The sequence below is a fragment of the Hemicordylus capensis genome, chromosome 9 (genome assembly GCF_027244095.1).
Source record: "Hemicordylus capensis ecotype Gifberg chromosome 9, rHemCap1.1.pri, whole genome shotgun sequence".
NCBI lineage: Eukaryota > Metazoa > Chordata > Lepidosauria > Squamata > Cordylidae > Hemicordylus > Hemicordylus capensis.
In genome coordinates this window covers 29,890,596-29,915,333 of record NC_069665.1, presented here as the reverse complement: position 1 = coordinate 29,915,333, position 24,738 = coordinate 29,890,596, and the positions used below count along the sequence as shown (strand labels likewise).

The following is a 24,738-nucleotide window of genomic DNA, read 5'->3' as shown; positions in this document are numbered from 1 at the left end:
GTTGTGGCTCAGAGATGGAGCACCTGCTTCGTGTGCAGAGAGTCCCAGGTTCATTCCCTGGCATCTCTGGGTGGGGCTTGGAGAAGCTCCTGACTGTGACCTTCGGCAGTCACAGCCAATCAGCGTGGACGGCGCTGGGTTGGATGGACCAATGGTCTGGCTTGGTGTAGGACAGGTTCCGATATTCCTAAGACTCTTGTCTCATGTAAGGCAGTGCTCACCAGAGAAGCTGGGATGACAATGACAGAGAGTTTCCATCCACCACACCATGTTTCTGAATGCTTCATGGAGTGGGCAACAAAATGGCAAATGCGGGTCAACGTAAGCAAGTGTAAAGTGATGCATATTGGAACGAAAACCCCCAACTTCACATATACGCTGATGGGATCTGAGCTGTCGGTGAATGATGAGGAGAGGGATCTTGGGGTCATGGTGACAGGTAACATGGACCAATGGTCTGGCTCGGTATAAGGCAGTTTCCTGTGTTTCTGAGACTTTGAAGAGTTGTTACTAGTAGCGGCTTGTCCTAACAAGCCAGGGGGCCACCAAAGGAGTCAGCTCAGATTGCTCCTCTCTCTCCTCCTGCCCCACCTGAGAGCCATGCTGTCTGCAGGCTGGCCATTCGTCAGGTAGAGCTACATTTACTATATCAAGCACTACACTCTTAAGAGGGCAGATGATCCAAAGGGCCAGCATGGTGATGTGCCACCAGCCAAATGCAGAGAAAAGACATTCAGGCGCGTTTCTGACAAATTCAATATTATAGAAATCCAAAAGCCACAATTCTAGTAATACCAACCAAAATGACAACATATTTTGTGTCACTTTGGTTGGTCCTAACAAAAATATGGCTAGAATGGTAGCTTTGAGATTTCTTCTTTTTAATGGAATGACACCGCTACCTAAACTTTCCAATACTATGGAGTCTCCTTGACAAAAAGTACTGTCTGCTCATGATGGGCTTGCAGTTCAGCCAAGGGTCATAGTTTTAAGCACAGTCTAGGAAATTTTTCCACTCATTTTCTCCCACTGATGTCATTTGTGTTAACTTGCAGCCAGAAAGATACAAAAGCTACCCAACGAGCTCAGTATGTACCTTAGGAGGATTGCAACCTGGGAAGCATCTTCTGATTCTAAAATACCTTTGATGGGGTGCACACGTTGGTGCTCCAAGGACAGACAATTCCGATTAAACTCCGTAAAGAATCAAAATAAGTAGAAATACTTGAAAGCTTTCCCCTGACACAATGACCAACATTCTTTCGCCCCAAGATCAGTCTCTGCTCTCTTCTCATGGTGACATCTTGCCCCCTTTGTCTGGCATGCCATGAACTAGAATGAACGTATTAAGATAAAGGCACAAAAAGGCAATGCATAAATTGACCCTTCTCTGAAGGGTCACCTTGGAGACTTATCCCCATTGGATCACCTCCTCTAATTTGTCCTTTATTTATACCGAATTGTCCTGGATTAGCACTGCCTCAAATGTAGGTTCTCCTCACAGTGAAAGAAACTGTGCCTAGCTGGAAATGTAGCCAGGACTATTAAGAACATTCGATTCATTTAATATCCCGTCAGATAGAAGAGCAACTCCCACTCTGCACAAGACTACCAGTCACCCATCAAAACCAATATTTCAATTCCTGGACCCAACAATCGCCCAACTGCTACTTGTAAGAAAATCAGTTCCGAAGGCTCATTCCTTCGCTAACTTGCCCAAGTGCTCATCCCAAATGCAGCATGTACAGGGCCTTCCGTGATTTCCAACAGAGCTCTAGTTCCAAGTTCTACTGTTAACACTGGCTGCTCCTCTGTTGGATGTATTATCTTTGGCCAAGACAAATGGGTTGCTGGTGACTTAATTGTTTTTTTCCTTACATTATGGAGAAGATTTATGAAACTGACAAACTCTTCAAAAATGATCAAGAAAACAAATCCAAGGAAAATGATCTCAACCTTAGGAAACTGGGAACATAAAATATTTTGGCAAACTAATATCACCCAAAGGGTTCTAAACATATGGAATAAGTTACCACCAAAGGTCCACTGAAAGGAGCACCACGGCACTCTTGGGACAACAGAACTTGTTTTGCAGTAAACATCTTCAGGCCACATGGGGGAAACAGAGCCAGAAAAACAACAACAGAACCTACGGATCCATTCATGATATTCACCTTCTAAGTTTTTCCGATGCCTGCAAGAGCCTCATGAAAGAAAATGAAATAGAAGAGAGGCAGCAAGAAATTAAAATCCAGGCCAAAACGTTTTATGAGAGAAGTTATCATGCTGCTAGTAAAGTCAATCTCGCTTATTAAAAATTAGTTATTCTCCCCCAACATATCATTTTCCTAACTCACCATCTATAAGGCAATTTGCTTGAAAATAAATTCATCCTTTCCCTCTAAGTGGCCAAACAACTTAATCCAAGGAACTGTACGTGTTAGTTAAGCAATTCTCAGATAAAGTTTGTGGCGGGCTTCTGTTTGGCAACATTATCTACCTCTGTCAAAAATACATGGAAGTTTACTGCTACCTGAAACACCAGCAAAATTATTCATTTATACTCAACTGGCAAGAGTCAAGCGTCAAGGAACTGGCACTGAGCAGCCCAGTCAACCTCAGCCAGGTGCTCCTGAGCATAGAAAGGGCTCCAAGTTTAGTAGTGCACAGAAAGAAAAGTGGATGTAGAAAACCTCCTCCCCTGCCAGTCTCCAGGAACAGCAAGAAAGGGGGGCCCCCTTTGAAGAGAAACACAAAGCACCAACTACAACATGTGTCAACAGCCTGCAAGTGCAGTGATGAGTTTCAAGGAACCCTTCTTCTCACCGTCGGACCCCACAGGCAGTTCCACTGGTTATTCCTCTCATTAATAACGAGGGAAGGACTATAGCTCTCAGTACTAGAGTCATGTCCTGGATGTGGAAGGTCCCAGCATTCCCGGTTAAAGGGATCACAGGTAGCAGAATGAAGAGCAGTAGAAAACAGACAGACAAATGATATGACATAAGGCAGGGCCACAGGAGACTCAGAGAGCTGTTTCTATTACTCTAGAAACCCCCACAGCCGGAAAGGAAAGAAAGGGATGAACCAAAGAAAAGGGGTAGAGATTCAAAGAGAAGGGCCTATCATCTTCCTTTTTTTCATTCACAGGGCTCTGGAAGTCTCCTGTTCCCCTCCCTGCAACTCCAGATCACATGGCTGTGAAGGAAAGCAAACTGCAAAGAAGAGCCACAAAACCTTTTCCTAGTTCCCATTAGTCTCACAACACATTCATACGGACAGTGTTAGGAACTTCTGTACAGTTTAGCTGTATTGTTACTTCTATAGTCTGTGAGCTGCCCTAGGGCTTCTCAGATGCACTTGGTCTCACTTTTGCAATTTCATCAGTTTACTCTTTGTACAGCCACCTAATGGTGCAGCAGGGAAACGACTTGACTTGCGAACCAGAGGTTGCCGGTTCAAATCCCCGCTGGTATGTTTCCCAGACTACAAGAAACACCTATATTGGGCAGCAGCGATATAGGAAGGTGCTGAAAGGCATCATCTCACACTACGTGGGAGATGGTAATGGTAACCCCACCCCACCCCCCTGATTCTACCAAAGACAACCACAGGGCTCTGTGATTGCCAGGAGTCAACACCGACTTGACGGCACACTTTACCTTTACTCTTTGTACAGAACTATTTGAGCATGCTAAATGTATTCACATATACTATATCAATGTACTCCTCACAACAATCCTTTAAGGCAGGAGTTCTCAACCCTGGGACCCCAGATGTCAGACTACAACTCTCATCATCTCCAGACACAATGGCCAAAGGGCATTGTGTTGGGGTATGGTGGGAACTGTAGTCCAACACCATCTGGAGAGCAGAGCTGTCCTTGTGGTGACAAGCATGAATCGCCCCCCTTGCTAAGCAAGGGCCACCCCAGTTTGCATTTGGATGGGTGACTACATGTGAGCTTTGCCTGATGTAAGATCTTCCCCTAGGGGGATGAGACCATGACTCAGTGGTGGAGCATCTTCTTGCATGCAGCAGGTCCCAGGTTCGCTCCCTGGCAGCATCTCCAGGTAGGACTGGGTGAATCTGAAACCTTGGAGAGCTGCTGCCAATCAGTGCAAACAAAAGTACAAGGCTGCTCCCTAAGTTGAAACACTGCTGTAAGATAAATATTATCCCCATGGATAGCTGGGAACTTGAGGTTGAGAGGCAGTGGCAATATTTCCCATCGATTCATGAAACCCACCATAATTCGGACCTAATTATTTTCCTCCACTGCAAATGAGGAATTATTTAAAATATTGTAAAAAAAAATTTCCACAGATGGGCTGTTAAAATTGTACAACTCCACTTTCAAACACACATGCTTATGCAATTGTTAGGTTTGATATCCTCTTGCCTGGAATCAATCTGAGCGTCCAACTGCAGTATTTAATTAGCTGGAACAATGGTCACCAAGACTATTTACATAAACACCAATCACTTTCCCCATTTTGTTAACTTTCTGTTTATCACTTGTCTTAAAAATATCAGAGCAATCCACCGGGGCTTGCTTTCATAGCAATGATCATGACCTAATTAAAACAGTGGATATCACTGCACTCTCTACAGCAGTGATTTCTACACTGTGCGAGCCGGGGGGGGGGGGGTGTGCTCACATTTTCCAAAGCACTGTACAGGCACAGGCGGATATTCTCAGCTACTCACACAGACTACAGTTTTAAGGGGAGTATTAGGAATCAGTAAGAGCAGAGGTGAGAGAGCAGCTGCTGTGCTGGACTTGTCAAGCCAGACGGTTAGCAAGTGACATGGCCACGGCCACTGCTTTCCCTTCTCCAATACACCACTCTGACCCCCAAAATGGCACTACCAGGACCAGATTTGGTTCAGGGGCCACCAGCTATCAATCCCTAGAAGCTGAGATATTAAGCTGTTAACACCCATTCTCTTTTGCCCTTGAATTAGCAGTTTAAAATTCCCAGTCCCCGTCTCACCAACTAGACACATCAATCCTTTCAAGCTTATTCATCTGTATGCCCCACATGACATCCTCACTTCATAGCCTACTCTAACCAGCATTATTAGCCACCAAGCTTGGAGCTCTACAGAGCACTTGGAGGAGAATAAACAAGCCCTTTTAAACTAGCACCGTAGACACTCTTCTCTCTTAACTGCACCATTTAACTCTTTCCTACACTCGATCTATACTGCCAAAAAGAAAATCATCTATCTATCTATATTGTGAGCAAAAGAAAGAAAAAAGATCCCCATGTTCTTTCTTGAACTCTGGTTCCTCTAGAGCAGGCATCCCCAAATTGCGGCCCTCTAGATGTTGCTGAACTACAACTTCCAGCATACCCAGCCACAAAAAATTGTGTCTAGGGATGCTGAGAGTTGTAGTTCAGAAACATCTGGAGGGCCACAGTTTGGGGATGCCTGCTCTAGAGTAAAGAAAAATGTTCTCTGGCTGGGGGGGGAAGATGGCTTGAATGTTTATTCTATTTCCATCCACCTCAGAAAAGCCCAGCCTCTATCCACATTGATAAATATTGGCACAGCAAAATGCTTTGTTTAAGTATTTGACAGGTTATGCTATAACTTGTAAGAATTATTTTTTAAAGACAAACATTTATACTAAAATAGGAATGTCTATATAATCAAAGAATGAGTAGTTTCCAGAAGACAGCCAAAGCAGATGGGCACATGGAAACACTTGAGAAATTTGTCAAGCTTCTAAAAAATGTTCTTTGGAAAGGAAAAAAAGATGGCTTCAAGAGAACACTTAATGGTTAATTTGGAAAATATTCTAACCAATACAATTGTCACTAACTGGGAAGCATTTCAGAGCACATGGACACTACAATGTTGCTTTTCCACCAAAGAAAATACTAGAGCAGGTACTGGCTTCCTAGGGGGTTTCAGGCAGTCTGGTTTAACTTCAGGTGTTTTAACTTCAGGTGTTTTAACTTCAGGTGTTTTAACTTCAGGTGTTTTAACTTCAGGTGTTTTAACTTCAGGTGTTTCAACTTCTGAACAAGATTACCTCACCCCTCTGCACTCTTTAGGATCAACTGAGAGCACTCTCTTAACGAGGCCTTTTATCCAGGATGTCAGATAACACAAGCTAACAAGTGTAGGGAGGCATTCTTCAGTGACTGCCCCACAACTGCTACTGAATCTGTCCAAACGGCTTTTAGAAATGGTGCAAAATGTTGTTTGTTTTCTGGTTGCTTCTGAGAACTTATGTTAAGCCAGTTGTCTTTTTAAAGACTGCTGCTTTTAGCTTTAAAAAAACCCTGAAAATTAATTTGGTTGTTTGGATATTTGGTGTTGCCCATGGAAGAAGAGCTGGTCTTGTGGTAAGCAAAGTCCATCCTGGTTGCATATGAATAGGAGACTAGATGTGTGAGCACTGTAAAATATTCCCCTCAGGGGATAGGGCTGCTCTGGGAAGAGAACCTGCATTCTTGCATGCAGAAGGTTCCAAGTTCCCTCCCTGGCAGCATCTCCAAGATAGGGCGGAGAGAGAGACTCCTGCCTGCAACCTTGGAGAAGCCTCTGCCAGTCTCTGAAGACAATACTGAGTTGATGGACCAGTGGTCTATATGGTCTCAGTATATGGCAACTTCCTATGTTCCTATGCTCGTACACATTTTAAACAGAGTTCAGTTAACATAACAGGCCCCAGAGAAAGAGAAATTGAAAACAGGAACCCCTTTTCAGTGCGACATGTAGCAAGGCGGGATGGGATTATTTTGTATATTGTACAATATTATCTCTCAGCCCTTAAGATAGGAAATGATATATTATGTATATATTACTACTATATTATGTGTATTATTATGTATGTAAATTTTGGTCTATGACCGTAAATAAACATGATTGATTGATTGAGAAATCATATTTTAAAAACTATTTTAAGTTTAAAGATGAACTATGCTTGTGGAAATCCTGTCACCAGAAGTAGGGGACTGCATCACCCAGAGGCTGATTGGGTTGACCTATAAAGTATATAGACCAACACTGCCTTTACAGATTCTAAAGAGGCAAAAGAGATGATCTACTGGTCTGAAAAATACCATGCTCACATGTGCACATGCATATGCATATACATACACACACACACACATATACACGGAGAATGTGCGAACCGGTTCTAGACAGAACCACCCCAGTTTGATGGTTCTAGGTACAGTCCAAACTTTAAAATAAAAATTAGAGCCGGTTTTAGGTTGAACTGAACCAGGTCCAGTTCTAATAGAAGCCGTTCAAACTGGCTCGAGCCTCCATTTTGCGTAAGAAAGAGACTGTCATCCATTTTGTGACACTTGTGTCACTTGGAGCGCTGTGCTACAGATCCCCTGATTGGCCAGATATTGGCCTGATTGGGCAGCCCTTGAGCAGCTTTGAAAGTACGTCACTCAGGGACACTTGTCACCCCATTGGCCGGGGTGGGGGAGGACAAAGAGGGGTGCTCCAAGGAGGATTATTCAAAATATATTTAAAGACCACCTTGTTGCTTGGAATCTTTCTCTGCTGCTCTGGCTACAGAGAGAGACAGAGAAACTACTACTGCTGCTTTGGTTGCCTTGCCTTGCAGTCTGGACTGGTGGTCTCCAGAGAGAGGTTTGACTAACTCCTGCTTTCCCACCCACCCCTCTATTTATTAATTTTTTTTTTACAATTTTTAAGCATCTTCCTGGCTGGCTGTAGTGAGCTTTAAAAAACATTGCGTAGTGAATGAGTGCATGGTGGGGCCCTAATCCTCCCTCTTGCTTGTTGCCCAGCCAGCTAGCTTGGCTTCAGGCCTCTGGTCAATCCCGGCCCCATTCCCCCCCCCCCTTTTCTGGCTACCTTTCTTTTTTTAAAGGATTTTTAAAATTCATTTAATATTTATTTCTGATTACTGAAGCAGCTGCTTCCTTCTAATTTTTCTTTTGGAAGCACGTCTGGGCCTCTATTTAAACAAAAAACAAAAAACCCATAATATTTAAGTATTTTATTTCCTAGCTGGCTGTAGTGTGCTTAAAAAATTTTTTGTGTAGTGAGTGAGTGTGTGGTGGGACCCTAGTCCTCCCTCTTGTTTGTTGCAAAGCCAGACAGCATGGCTTCAGGCCTCTGGCCCATTTTTTCTACATAATGAATCCCTATATAGAATCTATGTGCCATCAGAGAATCCAACACATGTGGATTCTCTGATGTCAATAATGTTGGATTCCCTGATGACACAGATTCTACATAGGGATTCATTATGTAGAATCTATGTGACATCAAAGAATAGACTCCTCATTATAATAAAACTTTAAAAATCTTTTTAAATAATTAAAAATTGCCTTTTTGACCAATTGCTTTGTGGTTTGGATGGTAGTTAGCACCCATGGGGGCCTATGACATACCCCACTTTGGCACCTCTAGGAACTACCCATAGGGAATAATGGGCCAGTCTGAGCCCTCTTATTCCCTATGAAGATCTTTTTAGAACCGATTCTAGGGGGTTCTAATTTGAACGGAACTATGGGCCAGTTCTGACAGTTTAGAACCTGAACCGGTAGAACTGGTTCAAGTTCGGTTCTCATTAGAACTGAACCACAAAAACTGGTTTTGTGCATATCCCTAACGCAAACTATATATAAAAGCACTTTCAAGTTCACTTGACAGTTGACATAGAGCTCCCTCTAGAGCATACAGCACTACTATTAAAACTGTAAAAACGTATTGATAAGAAAATCGTATATATTTCCAGCACTTCAATTTCGCCTTGCTCTGCCTCTTATTAAGTAGGTTGATGAGCCTCAACTGAGCCTCAAAAATAGATGAAAAGAGGGAGCCAATGAGGAGGCAGATGGCTACGGCCTTGCTTTCGGAAGGTGAAAAGACTCTGGAAGCCAGCAGGGAGGACAAGGAAGAATCAGACTCTTACAAACCCCTCACCTTTCTAAGGCACTGAGAGGCACAGGCCAGAAGGAAAGGGGCTAGACCGAGGGAGAGAGCCCTGATGTGGTGCCCCTCGGCCAGTGGCAGCCACACATGTGACTAGCTGTGTATGTCTCCGCACTGTGGCCTTTTACTCCAGTTTCAGCTCTAGCCTCACCAAAGCAGCTTGGACATGAGACCTCCATTAGTCCATTTTCCTTCCGACTAGTCATGCTTCCTTCACTGATTAGTTGAGCTGAACGCTATAAAGTGCACTGCATGTTAGAAGCGTGAAAATATACACAGTGGTCTGACACGGTGTGGATTTATTTGCCTAGCATCCTCCACAGCTGAGCAGAGTCCCCTCTAGTCTTTTAAGGCAAGAGGCATATGGGTGCAGCTGGGGTGGCGGCTAGAGGGATAACCTTGGTTCTTCAAACGCTCATAAATCTCAGTTAGCGTTTTAACGGATGGGTCTCCCAAAGGCGGTTTCAACAGCATTTATATATACAATAATCTTATTAAAAGGTCAACATCTGTCTACATGAAAACCTGTGCCAAGGAATCACGTGGAAGCAGTCAGACTGCAAAAATCATGTTTTCCTCCATCAGAAACCACTTTCCTTAAACATATGAATGGGAGACTAGAAGTGTGAGCACTGGCAGATATTCCTGGCAGGGGATGGAGCCGCTCTGGGAAGGGCATCCAGGCTCCAAGTTCCCTCCCTGGCAGCATCTCCAAGATACGGCTGAGAGAGATTCCTGCCTGCAACCTTGGAGAAGCCGCTGCCAGTCTGTGGAGACAATACTGAGCTAGATAGACCAATGGTCTGACTCAGTACGTGGCTGCTTCCTATGTTCCTGTGTGTCTGGCTGCACCACTTTCAGGCTACTATGAGGAAGCCCTCTGTTGACTGAAAACCCTTCTGCACAAAACACTCCCTCCACACAGAAAGGTTCTAGCCTTTGCCCATAGAGACTAGTTTTCTTTGTGAAGGGATTGGGGTGGGTGGGGTGGATTTCATCATGCGAGCCTGCAAGTCTGCAGCAGTATAGTCCAGACACAAGTTTACTCCCCTGCTCCAAAAGAACGAAGAATCTGCCCTTCTGGCTTGCCACACTTGCAACTGAACTGATCTTTGCATTTTATTTTTAATTTCGGATTATACAAGGACACTACACACAGCACCAAAAGGGGACTATTAGATGTATTCCAAATGGCTGCATTCCTGTAACTTTCTGCATTCCTGTAACAGAACTTTCATAGGTCTGAAGAGCAGAACAGGTTTTTGGAAACGAAGAAATCACTGACAGGCCTATCCTATAAACAATAATTTTTGACGGGAATTTCCTGTGTGTGTTTTATTAATGTTTAGAATTGCCAAAGTAACTGTTTACTTTCAGAAGAGTTCCACAACAACAGCTTAAGGACATAATGAGTTGCAGCAGGCAGCATACAGGTACATTCTGCTGCTTCCTCGAGAAACGAAGTTGTTTTCACAGGGCTATGTTTCAGCTCTAAGGGAGAACCACAGATCACAGCTTTGAAAGCCTCATATAGTTACTCAGAACAGAAACTGAGCAGTGCTGAACTGTTAAGACAACCCAGGGTCTTTTGAAAAAGAAAGTGTGTGTGTGGGGTGGGGGAGGGATTCTGTTCTGGAAATGCCCCAGGAATGCAAGTTCTGTTTCAACCAATAAGAACGAGTCGTGAAAGAAAGCTGGACATTTTTGATATGGCTTAGTACTGCTGTGGTCTGCATATGGCCTGATGCTTAAAAAATAATAATCAAAGCAACATGCACTACAGAACATGGCGTCTGAGTGACGTTGAGCCACCGAATGTGGAGAGGGGGCACGTTTCCCTGGCATTTGGAAAGCTGCCATTAGGCCAGTCACTCTTTGCTCCTTACCAAATGGCAAAGCAATACAGTTCCCAGATGACAATTAAGAAAGGGAGAGCAAGTGCAGTAGAGAGGCCAAGATACTTACTTACTCAAGAGTCCTGAGTTCAAGTGTTGCCTTGGCCATAAACTCACCCTTCGGCCCAAGACTGCGATCCACCTACCTTCAGAGTTCAGTGTAATAAGGGTAACGTTGTTCCCAATGCTCTGGCTTCCTAACTGGCCACTGTTGGAAACAGAGTCGCTGGCTTCAGAGCCACTTTCCCCATCTTCGTTGTGACTGTCTTCATGCCCCGGAACTTTCACCACAATCGTGTTCTGTCTCCGCCCAGGAACAGCACTGGGCAAGAAGGGAAAAGGAAGAATTCGTACAATGTGAGGAAACACAGTGAGTAAAAATAAATAAATAAAAAGCAAACCTTTAAGACACACATACAACTCAATTTTAAAACAATAAATCAATAAAATTCAGCTAAAAGTCAGGCTGAACAAGCGTGTCTTCAGTAATTTTCTAAAAGTACCTCAGGGATGGAGCAGCTCCAACAGGAAGAAATCCCGCTCTTCCTCCAAGGAGCCCAGAGCAGTGTACTACATACTTGAGTTTCTTTTTCACAACAACCCTGTGAAGTAGGTTAGGCTGAGAGAGAAGTGACTGGCCCAGAGTCACCCAGCTAGTTTCATGGCTGAATGGGGATTTGAACTCGGGTCTCCCCGGTCCTAGTCCAGCACTCTAACCACTACACCACACTGGCTCTCCAATCCTCTCCATTCCATGCAGCTTCTAGTGATTATTGAAAGAGAGCCGGTAAACTGGGCTTGCCTTTCTCTGCGTCAGAAGCACGTGTCAGGAATCATCTAAACCAGTGTGACTTATGTCATTACTGTTAGTGTTCTCTTTGTAGGCAAGAGCCTCACTTCTCTTCCCAACAAATTACAGCCCCGCTTCAAAAAAATCCCTCAACAGAGGCTCCCAATCACTCCTTCCATGTTGATGGAGGGCTTACGCCCCCAAAGTAGTTCTTCAACCTTCCCCTACTAATCAGAATCTTTGCTGCTGCCTAGAATGTGTGCCTCTTTTTGTACAGAATCAAGAACTGTGTTCCTGTTGGAAATGGCAACGCATTCATGGGAGAGAAGAGATTGCGCAGCTGCAATCACTCACGTGCTAAGGATATTTTCCAGTGACTCCGTCGCTCTGCTCAGTGGCTCCTCCTGTCCCACCATCTTGGCTACAATTGAGTTCTGACGATCATTGTTGAGTATTACTGTGGTCTGAGGGACAACACTGTAAGGACAGGAAGTAAAGAGGAAAATGAAAGGAATGGAGTGGGGCGGAAGCTCTTCAGTCATTTGTTCATCTTTGGCTTGGCATTCTGAGGAGTTCTTCCATGAAAAAATACGATAACTTATGTGGCGTGGTTGTGCTGGGACCCCCCTCCCCTTCAGTTTCAAAGCTATTGACCATGGAGCAAGTGCTAACGCTTGTAATTCATCAGCATATTTCTATTTCTGTGCCGTTCCTAGAACTCGTAATTCTTTCAAGGGGCCCACTGCATCATTGGAATTATGTAATGTCCTCTGACCCCTAGCAGAGTCATTCAGTATTTTTATCAACTCAAAACAGACACGGGGGGGGGGGGGAGAGTCTGCTAACCCCCAAATTCAAGTATGGCTCAATTCCTGAGTAGGCAATAGATGCTTCCCTTTCATCTATACAAGTGAGCTCAAATGGCAGGACTATTTAACCAGCAGAACACAAAAGGGGAGGGGAAAGAGATGAAGGGAAGCATTTGTAATTTTAGCTTGAGCTAATGCAAGCGGGAGCTGCAACCCAATGTGGCAGAATACCCACAGCCCCTCAGGGGAGTCTTCCTGTCCAGAGCTCAGCCCAGCCTGGAAGAGGAGGATGGGAACGATATTCATACTTTGCCGGGGTGGGGAATGGGGCACCTCCATCGTTATCCCTTTGAGGCAATTTCCTGCTATGCTATAGAGCACAAAAACAGGGCCAGCTATGGAGCTGGCTGCCAGCCCTGAGCCTGAGCACTTTATTGCTGGGGGGTCAGATCTAGAGAACCAGAAAGGGGAAACTATATCCTTTTCCCTTTTCTTCCTCCCCAAACATCCCTGTATGGTGTAGGGAGGTTGTTTTGTTTTTTAAAGACACCCAATGTTCCCTGAACTACAACTCCCATAATTTTCAGTCAAGGGCTATAGCAGCTGGGAATGCTGGGAGTTGTAGTCATCGACATCTGGGAATCCCTGTTACAGGGAGCACTGGTGATACCTCTGCAACCCAGCCTTAATATCCACCTCCACCTCCAGGATACTTGCTATAAGCTGTCAGGGGCTTGAGCAGGCCAATTCCACTCCCCTTTCCCCCATTTTCCAGGGTTCTGTCCCCTCTCTCCCTCCCGCTGCTCACACACCTTCGGCATTCTCAGCAGCTCTCTGCCCTAAATCCTTAACATTCCGTAAGGATCTGGAAGCTCAAGCAGCCATTTTGAGGAAACAGGTATTATTATTTTTTCTGTGAACGTACAAACTTATACCTTGCTTCTCAGTGGCCCCCTTTCTCTTCCAAACTGGTAAGTCCTCAGATGACCAGAGTTTGCTATGAGCACAGAGGACGGCAGTGATGAGCTTCTACTATGCACAGACTGCCCTATCCAGCAACCCAGGTGTGTTTCATTGCATACATGGTTTTCTTGTGAGGACAGGCTTCTCTGCTCCTTTCTGCAGGGCGGGGGCAGCCTCTTTCATGCATCCCTTTGCACGCACAGAGCAGGTCCCTCCATTTAAGTGGGTGAAAGGGGCCCACACCTTAGACTAGACTGTTTTGCTCCAAATGCCCCTAACATCGTTCAGGTACTCTACAAGTCAAGTCAAGTCTACTTGTGAGCTGCAAATGACATTCTGAACCTTCTTTGAGACTCATGACTGCTATTCCTTCGGCCATCCAGTTCTTTATCACCACATCCCTCAATTTCAATAAACTCAGAATGCCTGTTTTAAAAGTGTCACTTACTAAGACTGTAATTTTTAATGAATACTCTGAATAATTAATTGCAGCCATAGAGATAAATGCAATAAAATTAAGCTTCCATTTATGGAGACCTCAGGCTTTTGCTCATTCTGTAGTTTCCTTTGACTAGAAAATCTTAAAAATGAAAATTGCTATAAAATGGGAAAGTCTTTTTCTTTTCTTTTTTAAAGAAAAAGCTAATTCATTTTTCTGGACCATTGTAAAGTATGCCTGATGGCATTTAATTAACTTAAAACAACTTAAAAATGAAAAGAAGAGGAAATGCCCTGATATAAGCCATTAGTAATTAATTTAACGAGCGCAAGGGGTTATGGATCCTCTGCACTGAGGAGAATCTGGTGTCACCCAGCTCCTCAGGGTTTTTTTCCCTTCAGCTTTGCCCTTTCTAGAGTGACACTAAATTAGGCCACACGCCTCCTTGTTCAGCTCAAGAAAATCTTTGGCAAAAAGAACTTTCAAGCAACTGGAGCTACGTGCAAGATACATTCACTCACAGCTCCGTTTGTACAAACAGAGGTGCCAAGATTCAAGCCGGTACAGAAGCCCTGTGAATGGGTGAACTTCTAAATGTAGCCATTGATACTGCATGTGCTGGATTCATTAAAGCTGGGGGGTGGGGTGGGATTTCTTTCAGCTGGAATGATTCTCTCTGTGTATATAGTGAGATGCACTACTCTCAAGGGATAGAGATGGGGCCGTGGTTATTGCAGTGGTAGTGTAGCATGCATCTGGCCACCTGCACGCAAAAGGAAGACAGTCTATAGGAGGACTGCTGGTCTTGTAGTAGCAAGCATGAATTGCCCCCTTTGCTAAGCAGGGTCCACCCTGGTTTACATTTGGATGGGAGACTGCATGCGAGCACTGTAAAGTATTCCCCTTAGCGGATGGGGCCATAGCTCAGTGGGAGAGCAACTGCTTTGCATGCAGGAGGTCCCAGGTTCAATCCCCGGCAGCATCTCCAGGAAGGGTGGGAAAGACTCCTGCCTGAAGCCATGGAGAGCCGCTGCCAGTAGACAGTACTGAGCTAGATGGACCAATGATCTGACTCAGTATAAGGCAACTTTCTATAAATAAATTATAAAAATAAATAAATTTATAATTATAATTTATTAATTTATAAATAAAACATTTGGAAAGGAATAACCCAAGATGTGAGCAATGATATTAACATGTTGATCTTACCAGCCTTGTTCTTTTATTTCATTTTAAATAAATGGCAAGTAGAATGCCTTCAACTGTGAGGCCTACATCTCAGTTGCTTTGATTTATTTGTTTAGCACAGTTTAATACCACCCCATATACAAAAATTTGGGTGGTTTACAATTTCAAAACACAAACAGTTAAAACATGAAATAAAACAGTTTAAAATAAAACTAAAAATAAGCCTGAAATTTAAAACTTTAAAACCTATGGACTGTATGTTTTCAGATTTGTCTTTAAAACATACATGGGGAGGCTGTAATTTTGCTTGGGAGTGCATTCCAAAGTCCTCGGACAATCCAAGAAAAGGCCCAGTTTTGGGTCTCCACCAAGCGAGCAAGCTGGATGAAGCTTAGAACTAGAGTGCGCATATTTCTCAATTAGCCAGGCAAACCTCAAGCTTCTAAGACTCTTCTTCCTGTGCACACCATTGCAATATAAAGCCCTAAACAGCTTGTGCCAATGGTATTTAAGAGAATGTCATCTTCACTACGAGCTCCATCGCCCACTGAGATCATCTGGAGAGCTTTGTCTGTTGTTGCCACCGGCTCGTCTGGTGGCTACATAGGGACGGGCCTTCTCTCTTGCTGCCCTGAGACTCTGGAATGCGGTCCCTGCTGAAATAAGAGCCTCCCCATCTCTGACAACTTCTAAAAAGTCTTTAAAGACACATTCATTCATCTAAGCTTTTAAACAAGACTTGTGGTTTTAAATTGTTTTACAGTTTTAATTTGTTTTTTGTTGCTGTAAACCTCCCAGAGACAGAAGTTTGGGGCAGTGTGCAAATACAATTAACTAATTAAAATAAAATAAAATAAAACTTAGGAACTAGGCTTAGGAACTAGGAAAGGCCAGACCGCAAACTACAGAAGAGGAAAAGGAGAAAGAGAGCCACGCTATATCCAGCAGTTCTCTGAAAACTCAGATAGCTCTGTTTATTCTTGGGATGCTGAATATAAATACTTTTAGAATTATCCATGTTGTTTTATGCCTCAGTATGACAGAAGAATACAAAATAAAAACATAGATCTTTGGGGGATGATATATGGCATACCCAAAGAGTTATTCAAATCATTAATAAAGTTACAACTCTTGGATTTGTCAGACATTCATATACTGGCCTCTGTTTCTGGGGGTGCAACAACAAACAAATGTGTGTGTACTCCACAAATAAGTTCCTGCCAGAAGTGACTTTTAACATGGAATCCATGCATGTGACTCATATCCATCATCATTAGCTCCTAGCTTTTCTTGGCCAATAACTGCCATTCACCCGCAAGGCAGCCAATAAAAGAAGAGAACTTCTGGCACCCTCTGGACTCCATTACTCCCTTCCTCTTCCTCGAGATGGTTTTACCAGTTTGGGAGGGAAGGGGGAAAACAAACAACCAACAGAAGGAACCAAATGACATTTCAACTCCCTCAAGGTAAATGATCAAAAGGAGCTGCGCCAGAAGGGTGGAAGTGAGCTATGGAAAGAATTCATACGGGAACATTTGGGTAAGGGTTGAGTTGCCTCTTCTTGCAGTCTCAGACCAAGGGGCTATTTATAGAACTTCTCCACAGGGCAAAAGAGGCGAAGGAGGGGTTGGGCGATTTCCAGAACCTGACTTGACACAGACTCTTTGTTCCTACTTTAAAAAGACAATCCTAAATGCGCTTGCATCAAGAATGCACAACTGTGAACGGATGCCTTTTTCTTAAATGCAGTTGAAAACACACACGCTGAAAATGTTAACTGGCAAGATCATTTCATCGCCTTCAAAACACACTGCGCAACTAGACCAGTTTATCAGGTTAACTGCCTAGTTTAGCATCATGAGCCAAATACTGGGAAATGCCATTCAATTCAAGATTTTATTTGGGGCTTGCAGAATGCCAGCTCTTCTTGCTCCGGCACTGACCCGGGTCCTGGTCTACACAAGCAGCAGAATGAAGTGGCAGAGAGGACTGTACTATTTCAGGCAGCAGATGAGATAAATTAGTTTATCATATATTTATCCTACTTTTCAGACACAGATGAGAAGACAAGACAGTCCCAGTTCTCAGGCTACATGTACGTGTGAATGGATACAATTTTCTTTGCAAGTAGAAAACTGGCATGTCATGGAGAATGTTTCTAGGCCAGTCCTCTCCTTTGTGTTCTACTTGCAGGCAGATAAAAAACGGTACCCTTCCCCTTGCAGTCTGAAGCTATGTATTCTGCTACAGACTACAGGTGGGAGGATACCATTTCTGGATGCTTCTCTGTGTAAAATAAATGTGCTCATTCTGTTGCATTAGTATACCAGGGTTAAGGCAACAGAGGGCTCCCATGTTACGATTTGGCGCTGCATAGCTATAAATATTCTCATGCCAGTCACAGCTCTGATCCTGGAATAGGTCAGGGAAAACTCTTGTAGACATCCCCAAACAGAGATAGATGCTTATTCCCAGTTGAAGAGTTCAGGGGATAAGCAGGGGAATTGTCTTATGAGGGCTACAACATGCAAGCTTCTGTCATGGTTTATTTCTAAATTGTTAAATTGTTTTTAAGTTTTTTGTATATGTTTTTAACTGGTTTCATGCTATCGTTAACCGCCCAGAGATGAAAGTTTGGGGGGTGTACAGATTTGATAAATAAATAAATAAATAAATGACAACTGCACACTGCTATCTACAACAGACTTTCTGCCCAAACCTCTGAAGTACTAAGGTGGAAAAACCAAGCAAATAAAGCTCACTGACACAAAAGAAGAAAACAGCAAGACACACCAGGGAAAGAGAGAGGAATTACTGCACTGAAGGAACGTTTAAGGAACAGCACTTCATCCATGTGACTCATCTCAACAAACATGGTCCCAGAAAAATGTAGTTCTTGATTCACACCCTGAAAGTGAGCTCTGGGCCTCCAGTGTCTGTAGCGTCATAACAACAAAACAGACGTTATAATGACGACCTTTTGCAGTTATGATGGCCTTCGTGGTCCGAAGCCAAAACATACCAGTCGTCTTCCCAGTGTGACTCATGGACTCGAAAGATTTATGAAGTTTGTGGTCAATTTGAAAAAAATGAGCAAGCAAAAAAATGGGAGGCAAGTAGCATTTATTAACACAGCGGAGACATTCTGAGCATGGCTGGGGGTGGCGGGGAGCAAGCCTTCAGCTCAAACAGGCAGGAAAAGCTGCGGCTTTCTCCAAGCGACAGAAGACAACATTTGTGCTGGGGCTGATCCCCTCAGCACAACTCGACAAAGAGTCCCTTTGAACAGGACACAGGCATGATTTACCGGTTGCAAGTCAAACTTCACCAGCAAGTTACAAAAGCCTGTTTAAACCAAGTCTGTTGGGGCTTATTCTCCTCTGGGAGAGGCCATTTAATACAGAGGCACTACCCACTGCAACCATTCATAAAAAAAGGACACTTTCAATTGCAAAACGTTTGTTTCCTAAGCAACTGTCAGACCGACACTTCAGTGATCCCAGTACTGGAAACAGAAAGCTTGTTGCTGCACGGGTTTTACAATACCTGGACATCTGTAAAAAGAAAGAGCTTGTTCATACACTCTCTTTATTGGGCCTGTTATTTTTAAGCACAGCCAAAAGGCTTTGGTAATGGAATTTACAGCAAGACATGGTCTCCGAAGAACCCTTGGGCCTCAGCTCCTGACTCATGCTACGGAGCTGGTAGATAAAAGAAATAAACCTGAACAGAGTCTCTGTGGAGGAGAGCCAGTGTTTGGAGGCAACTGGGTTTGTTTGTTTGTTGGGAGGGGGCGTTAAAAGCAATCAGTAAGAGTCTTTCATGACTGCAAAGCAGCATCAGGAGCCAAACTGGGGAGTTGGGGAGAAGGAGGAACAGGGCCCTCATTACACAGCTCCTTATGCCTACTTCCCACCCCAAGACTCTGCTCCTGAAGCCCAGCCATCCTTAATGTCCTACCAGATCCCTTCCCTTCCTCTTCCAACACCAACAGCTTCCAGTGCACCCACCCTCAATCTCCTTCTCCCACAAAGAGGGCAAGTATTCCATACCCACTATTCCAGGGGTTCCCAGCAGGTAGTTGGGAACAGCTAGTACCCCTAGGGGTAACTGAAGGTCTCCCAGGGGCTACTCAAAGCCCTCCTGCCTCTCACACTACAACTGCGCTATTTGTTTCCCATCTAAGGATCACCAATTTGAAGCCAACATGTCCTCAGGGATGTGTCCACTGCAGGAGAGGAGGAAGGTGGATGGAGGATGAAGACCCTGCTCCTCTGCTCTTGACTGGATGGCTACATGCTGAAACTCAGCATACCGTTCCCCTCATCCTGACCAACAGGCTACAGAAAATTAGCATCAAGTACTCCCATTGAAATTAATACAACAAGTCAACTTGTTCCATTAGTTTCAATAAGACTGCTTATAAGTAACTTAGTGTAGGTGTGAGCCAGTGACTGTGGTAGCCTGCCTTCCTGGTATGCATATACACACACATAAAAACAACTCTATGGAGTATCTGAGCGGAAGGTTTATGACAGACAGGGTTTTAAAAGGTTCGGATCCCCCATACTATTCCATAAACCAGGCCATGTCACTCATCAGAGGCCGGGGGGTGGGTGGGGGGATGTGGAAACAATCACAGCCTTCTTCAATGAGGCAGCCTTACAACTAACTTTTGACCCCCCAAAAAACTGGGGGAGCTGGTCAGGAACTCACAACTGGACACGTGGAAGACAGATTGACCAGAACATTCCCTAACAATTCTTTCTTGGAAATGAGATCAATCCTCCTTATTGATCCATGAGATCTGCTTAACCTTCTTAATTTTGTCCAAATAAATGAAGGAGAATCCAGGAAAGACACCCTTGCAGGCTTCTAATGCTAAATTTAGCTTCATAAAGCTATATTGTATTACAGACAGGGACATTCTTTTTCTGCCAGACATTTTAAATGAAGGACATATTCAGTCTTCTGGTGTGCCCCATTAACAATCATGACACTTATTTCACATGTTATGTGTACATATGCAGCTCTCTGCATCCATCCTTTTCAGTCACAATTTACCTACAGGCTCTCCTCCATTTTTTAAGGACACCCTGATTTATGGGCACATTAAATGGAAGGTGGCCTTCACAACACTTGGATTTTAAACCCAATTCCCATGTGCACAGATTGCAGTGCCAAGTATTCTGTGTGCTCCGTGCCAAAATATTCAGCTTTATGTAAATGCTTTTCTGCCCCCTTCTGTTTATTATAAATCAAGTCTAGGGAAGCGTAAATCTGATTGCAATGGTTTTAAACATTTACAAAAATCCCCAGAATTAACATCTGCCTTCAGAGATGCCAGGTCTGAAAATGATTTCTGACGTCTCCCCTTGTATTTGGCAACATTTGCCCATCTGTTAGGACAAGGGTCTATTGGGAAATCTCTGCTACATATATGGGACTCAAAGAAACCATAGCAGAAGCCATACCAGCACAATCCAGCAACTCAGTGTTAGACCTCTAAAACAGGAGGAGGCAGTTTAGTGGAGTGTGGGCCCCTACTCATCTATTATGAAAGAAAGACAAGCAAGAAAATACACACGTGCACAGTTGTATTGTAAGTCACAGAGAATGCAGCGAGCAACTCCTCTGCTTCAGAAAGAACCTCTCTGCTTGAACTTGCAGAAGTCCACTGCCTTCTCTGAGGAAGCAGAGAAGGATTCATCCATGCTCCCCTAGTAGTAGTAGATTAATGTGTCAATCAGCCCTTCCTTCCCAAAAGATAACACTGGGTTCTCAAAGGCCACTGGGGTTGGGGATGATGGGAGTTATAGTCCAGCAACATCTGGAGACCCAAGTTTGAGAACCCCTACAAAATGTCAAGCACACAAACGATGAACCAATGCTCCTCTCAGGAAAGCCAGGCCATTTCTGCCTCATTGTCCCCTTCTTATAATTTGTTATTTCTTACTGTTTAGGATGAAAAACTATCCTTCTAAGGCTATATCCTCCTCTTCTTGTTTTGAGGGGTTTGATGCCTTTATATTCTTCTAGTTAGAGTTATCACCTTGTTAATTTTTTGTTCTCCTTTGAAATCTTTTATAAAGTTTAGGCTCATAGAGATTTTACAAGATCTTTTTACAGTAATCTTTTGTAACATGAAACTGATTGTTCTTTGCCTTAAGACGCAATTAAAAATTCAGCCCCCACAAGCCACGTACAAAAACTGGCAAGTTCTATTTGATCTTATGATTTATCTGTCAACTGCTTGAAGCACTCAACTTGCTACCTAAACCCTTCAACAATTAAAAACAAATGGCTTATTAGAAGCCATTTAGCTAACAGTAGATGGCTTAGGAAACTCCAGAGGAAGTAACCTCTGTTCAGATTTTGGTCAGTTCAAGAAAGATTTGACAAATTTAATTCTGCAACATGTTTGTGTGAATTATTCTAATGAACATAACTGGCTTTAAGTAGCTACTCTTAAATTCTAAAAAAAATGACCTTGTAAAACTCAAAACCACACACACTCCTACTGAAAGAGTCTACATTCTTCCAGGGCTTGTAATACATCAGCTCCAAATGAAAGAATCCTTTGCATCTTCACTTCTGAATGCGAGAGTAGCAAAGTATGAAGTCACAGACCACCACTGAACAGACTACTGGGACTGAGAAAGCCAATTCTCCTGTCCTGCAGTTTGAGGCCAACAATCTTCACACAAGATCTCTCCTCTGTGCAGGGGCGTAACGAGGCTGGAGTGGGCCCAGAGACAAAATTTTTAAATGGGCTCCTCGCTGATACACACTCACTTCACATGTGACTTGCCTCTGGGGGCCCCCTCGAGGCATCGGGGGCCCCAGGCAGCCGCCTCCCCTTGCCTAATGGTAGTTATGCCCCTGCCTCTGTGGCACACGGCCTTACTGAGCAGTCTTGGGTAAGTCCCCCACATGTAAAATGGGAGCAACAGCAATCTCCCTTGCCTTGGTATCCATAAAGATGTTGACTGCAGAGCACTCTGCAATGTCCACACACTACAGAAAGCACTAAGCAGCTGTTGTTCACTCTGAATCTGAACTTTAAAAAGCCCTTTGTCAGCCATTCTTATGATGATGATAAACGAGCATCCCTCGAATCTTCCAACTATCCCAGTTTAGCAAGGCTGGGAATGAGCACCAATCCTGAATGTCCAAGACAGCCCTCATCTGCACCCTTGGGGCCCTAGTGTGGGTAGTGGGGAAGGATAGGGAAATTTAGCTGTAAACCAAACTCAAGTGTACCAAGTACATTATCCAGTAAATTATCACATCTGCTACACTAAATGTAGAGAAATGAGGATTACCGCAGGCCCCAGAGACTAAGCCATCAACATTTTGTGATTAAAACTGACAAACTATACTCCTTTTCTACAGCATTTGTCCAAGCCCGCGGGATAGTTTATTACAATCAATGAACATCTTTATGATTCAAATATAAAGAAAAGGAAGGGAGGAATGCTCACCAAGCTTTGCTGTTGACAGCCAGAAGATAGCCTGGCTAATGTATTGGTGTTGATGGCAATGTATAACTTAATTACTTCCCCTTAGGATTCCAAGCTCTCATTTGTTTTATTTATAGAGTCTATATTTTTTGTTCATATTTGCACATCCCTTTCCTAAGGGAAGTATACACAGCAAATGCACTGTGTGTGTCTCTCTCTCTCTCCTTCCCCCAACTGTCCCCATCACTGAATTACAGCTCTACAATAATTTTGTTTTCTACAGCACATTCAGAAACCCCCCCCCCCACTTTTTTAAACGTTTCTACCACTGCAAAGTACACCACAACAGATTAGCATTCTTCTGGAACCACAGCTCTTGAACTTCTATAGGGGGAAGAGGAATGGACCCAGAGCCAAAAAGCATTCCAGCTGGCCTGCCTGAGACACAGCTCTAAACTTAACACACCCAAGCTAGCGGATCATACTGGACTTGAGAAGAAGTCACACTTCTTATCATTCAGTTATACCTACAAAACATACATATGCACAAGCACATATATCAAAGTTACATACTGAGTCTTTGGATTTGCCACTAAACCATTCAAGCTAAGTAAGCATCGGTCACCGTCCAGACTAACATCACACTGGTGGGCTTCCCATCATGGATGGGGGAGGAAAATCTGTTACCAATTCCCCATTTCCCTCTTCAGCCATCTGTGCCTTTATCATGTTCCCAAGGTTCTCCTGCAGGCAACTGCAGTGGGAAAGGGGGAATCAGCACAAATCAAGTTGCATGATTAACAACCCTGACCAAAAGGGCTTCAGACTCATCTGTCTCTCCTTTCAACCTCATCCAAGAAACTGCTAAATTCTCCTTGTTCCTCATCCATGTACAGATTGACTGCAATGAGCTATGATCAGAAAGAAAATGGTCACAGTTATGACATGGTACATGAATTCAGCACACCAATGTGAAATGTGTGTCATGACTCCAGTCCTAATTTGTCATGCAGCTAGGTAAAGTGCTGCTTGAGAAATAGAAGTCCATTGGTCTTGGAGATTGTGCAAATCTTTGGATCATGGCCAAAGTTGCTGGTGCTTCAGCTCCAGAGCTTTATTCTGGAGACTGCTGCATACTTCCCTGTACAGCAACAGAAGTGCAAGGGTTACAATACAGCAATAGCCAGTATCATATCACAGTGAAACAAAGACACGGTTGCCAAAGTTCATATTGGAAGCTGGGGTCAGTATATTTCCTTGAAGGGTAAGCTAACTTGGGAGCCAGACTGCCAGGAAATTAAAGGGACTGAGGCACAGGATCAGAGAAATCATAAGGGGAACAGGCAGGATCGGAGGATGAACTGAGACTGAGAAAGGTAGACAAGTCTGAGAAGTTATTAGAAGTACTCAGAACACACAACTCCATCTGATGGAGAAGGCTCAGCCTACAAAAGCTCATGCCACAAGAGTGTGAGCCTTTAAGGTATCATCTTTAAAATATCACAGGATTCTTTGTTGCTTTTGCTCAAGAATAATACAGCTACTCTTCTAGTTTATACACATACCTCCCTAAATAAATTAGTTCTTGGCTAACTTAAAGCTCCAAGGTTAAACAAAGCTTGACAACTTCTCTTTTTCAATTATAATAATTTAGCAACAAAAATAAATAGAACATATAACATCTCCACACAATATCAGGGACAAAGAGACCTGGCTTGATAAAAGATGTAGCTTTTAGCTTTATCTATCTCACTTTTTAATCACGACTTCAACTCTCCTTATTGTTTTCAAAAGAAAGCACATGCCGAATATGCACTAGACACTGTACAAAAATAAATCATTCTACATCATCACCTTCTTGAACACAGATTCAGTTGGCTGCAATCATTTTCATGGGAACAGCAAAAACCTTCTGGTATCAATACCACAAACTCAGTCCCAGAGGAAGCTGATATTCCCAGGACAATTAAGCCATGAAAATAGACCAACAACATTTTTTACTTGCTGTTGAATGTACAGAGAGGTTGTTGGGGGTTTTGTTTGGGGTGGGGCGAGGCTGACATGTTACAACTATCACTCATACTTCATTAATATAGTTAATAAAAGAGACACAGCAACACCCTGGAAAAAGAAATGCCTCTCTGAAGGGGAAACCCCAGACGTGTTCTGCCTTAAACCCAAAGGGCAAAGCAATTTACCAACACATACAAATCTAATTAGCTTTTTAAATACAAGGCAAGTGATAACC

The 24,738-nt window shown here is 43.5% G+C and overlaps 1 protein-coding gene across 7 annotated transcripts in view; it reads right to left on the bottom strand.

The window, feature by feature from the left end:
- The window catches only part of BANP (BTG3 associated nuclear protein), a 156,109-nt gene that overhangs the window by 110,027 nt on the left and 21,344 nt on the right, over nt 1-24,738 (bottom strand). For all 7 annotated transcript variants that reach the window (XM_053271443.1, XM_053271442.1, XM_053271439.1 and 4 more), the window contains exons 5-6: nt 11,983-12,105; nt 10,985-11,160 (exon numbers count right to left, since the gene is read on the bottom strand). In XM_053271443.1, coding sequence (XP_053127418.1) covers nt 10,985-11,160; nt 11,983-12,105 — 299 coding nt within the window. The remainder of the gene's footprint in view (nt 1-10,984; nt 11,161-11,982; nt 12,106-24,738) is intronic.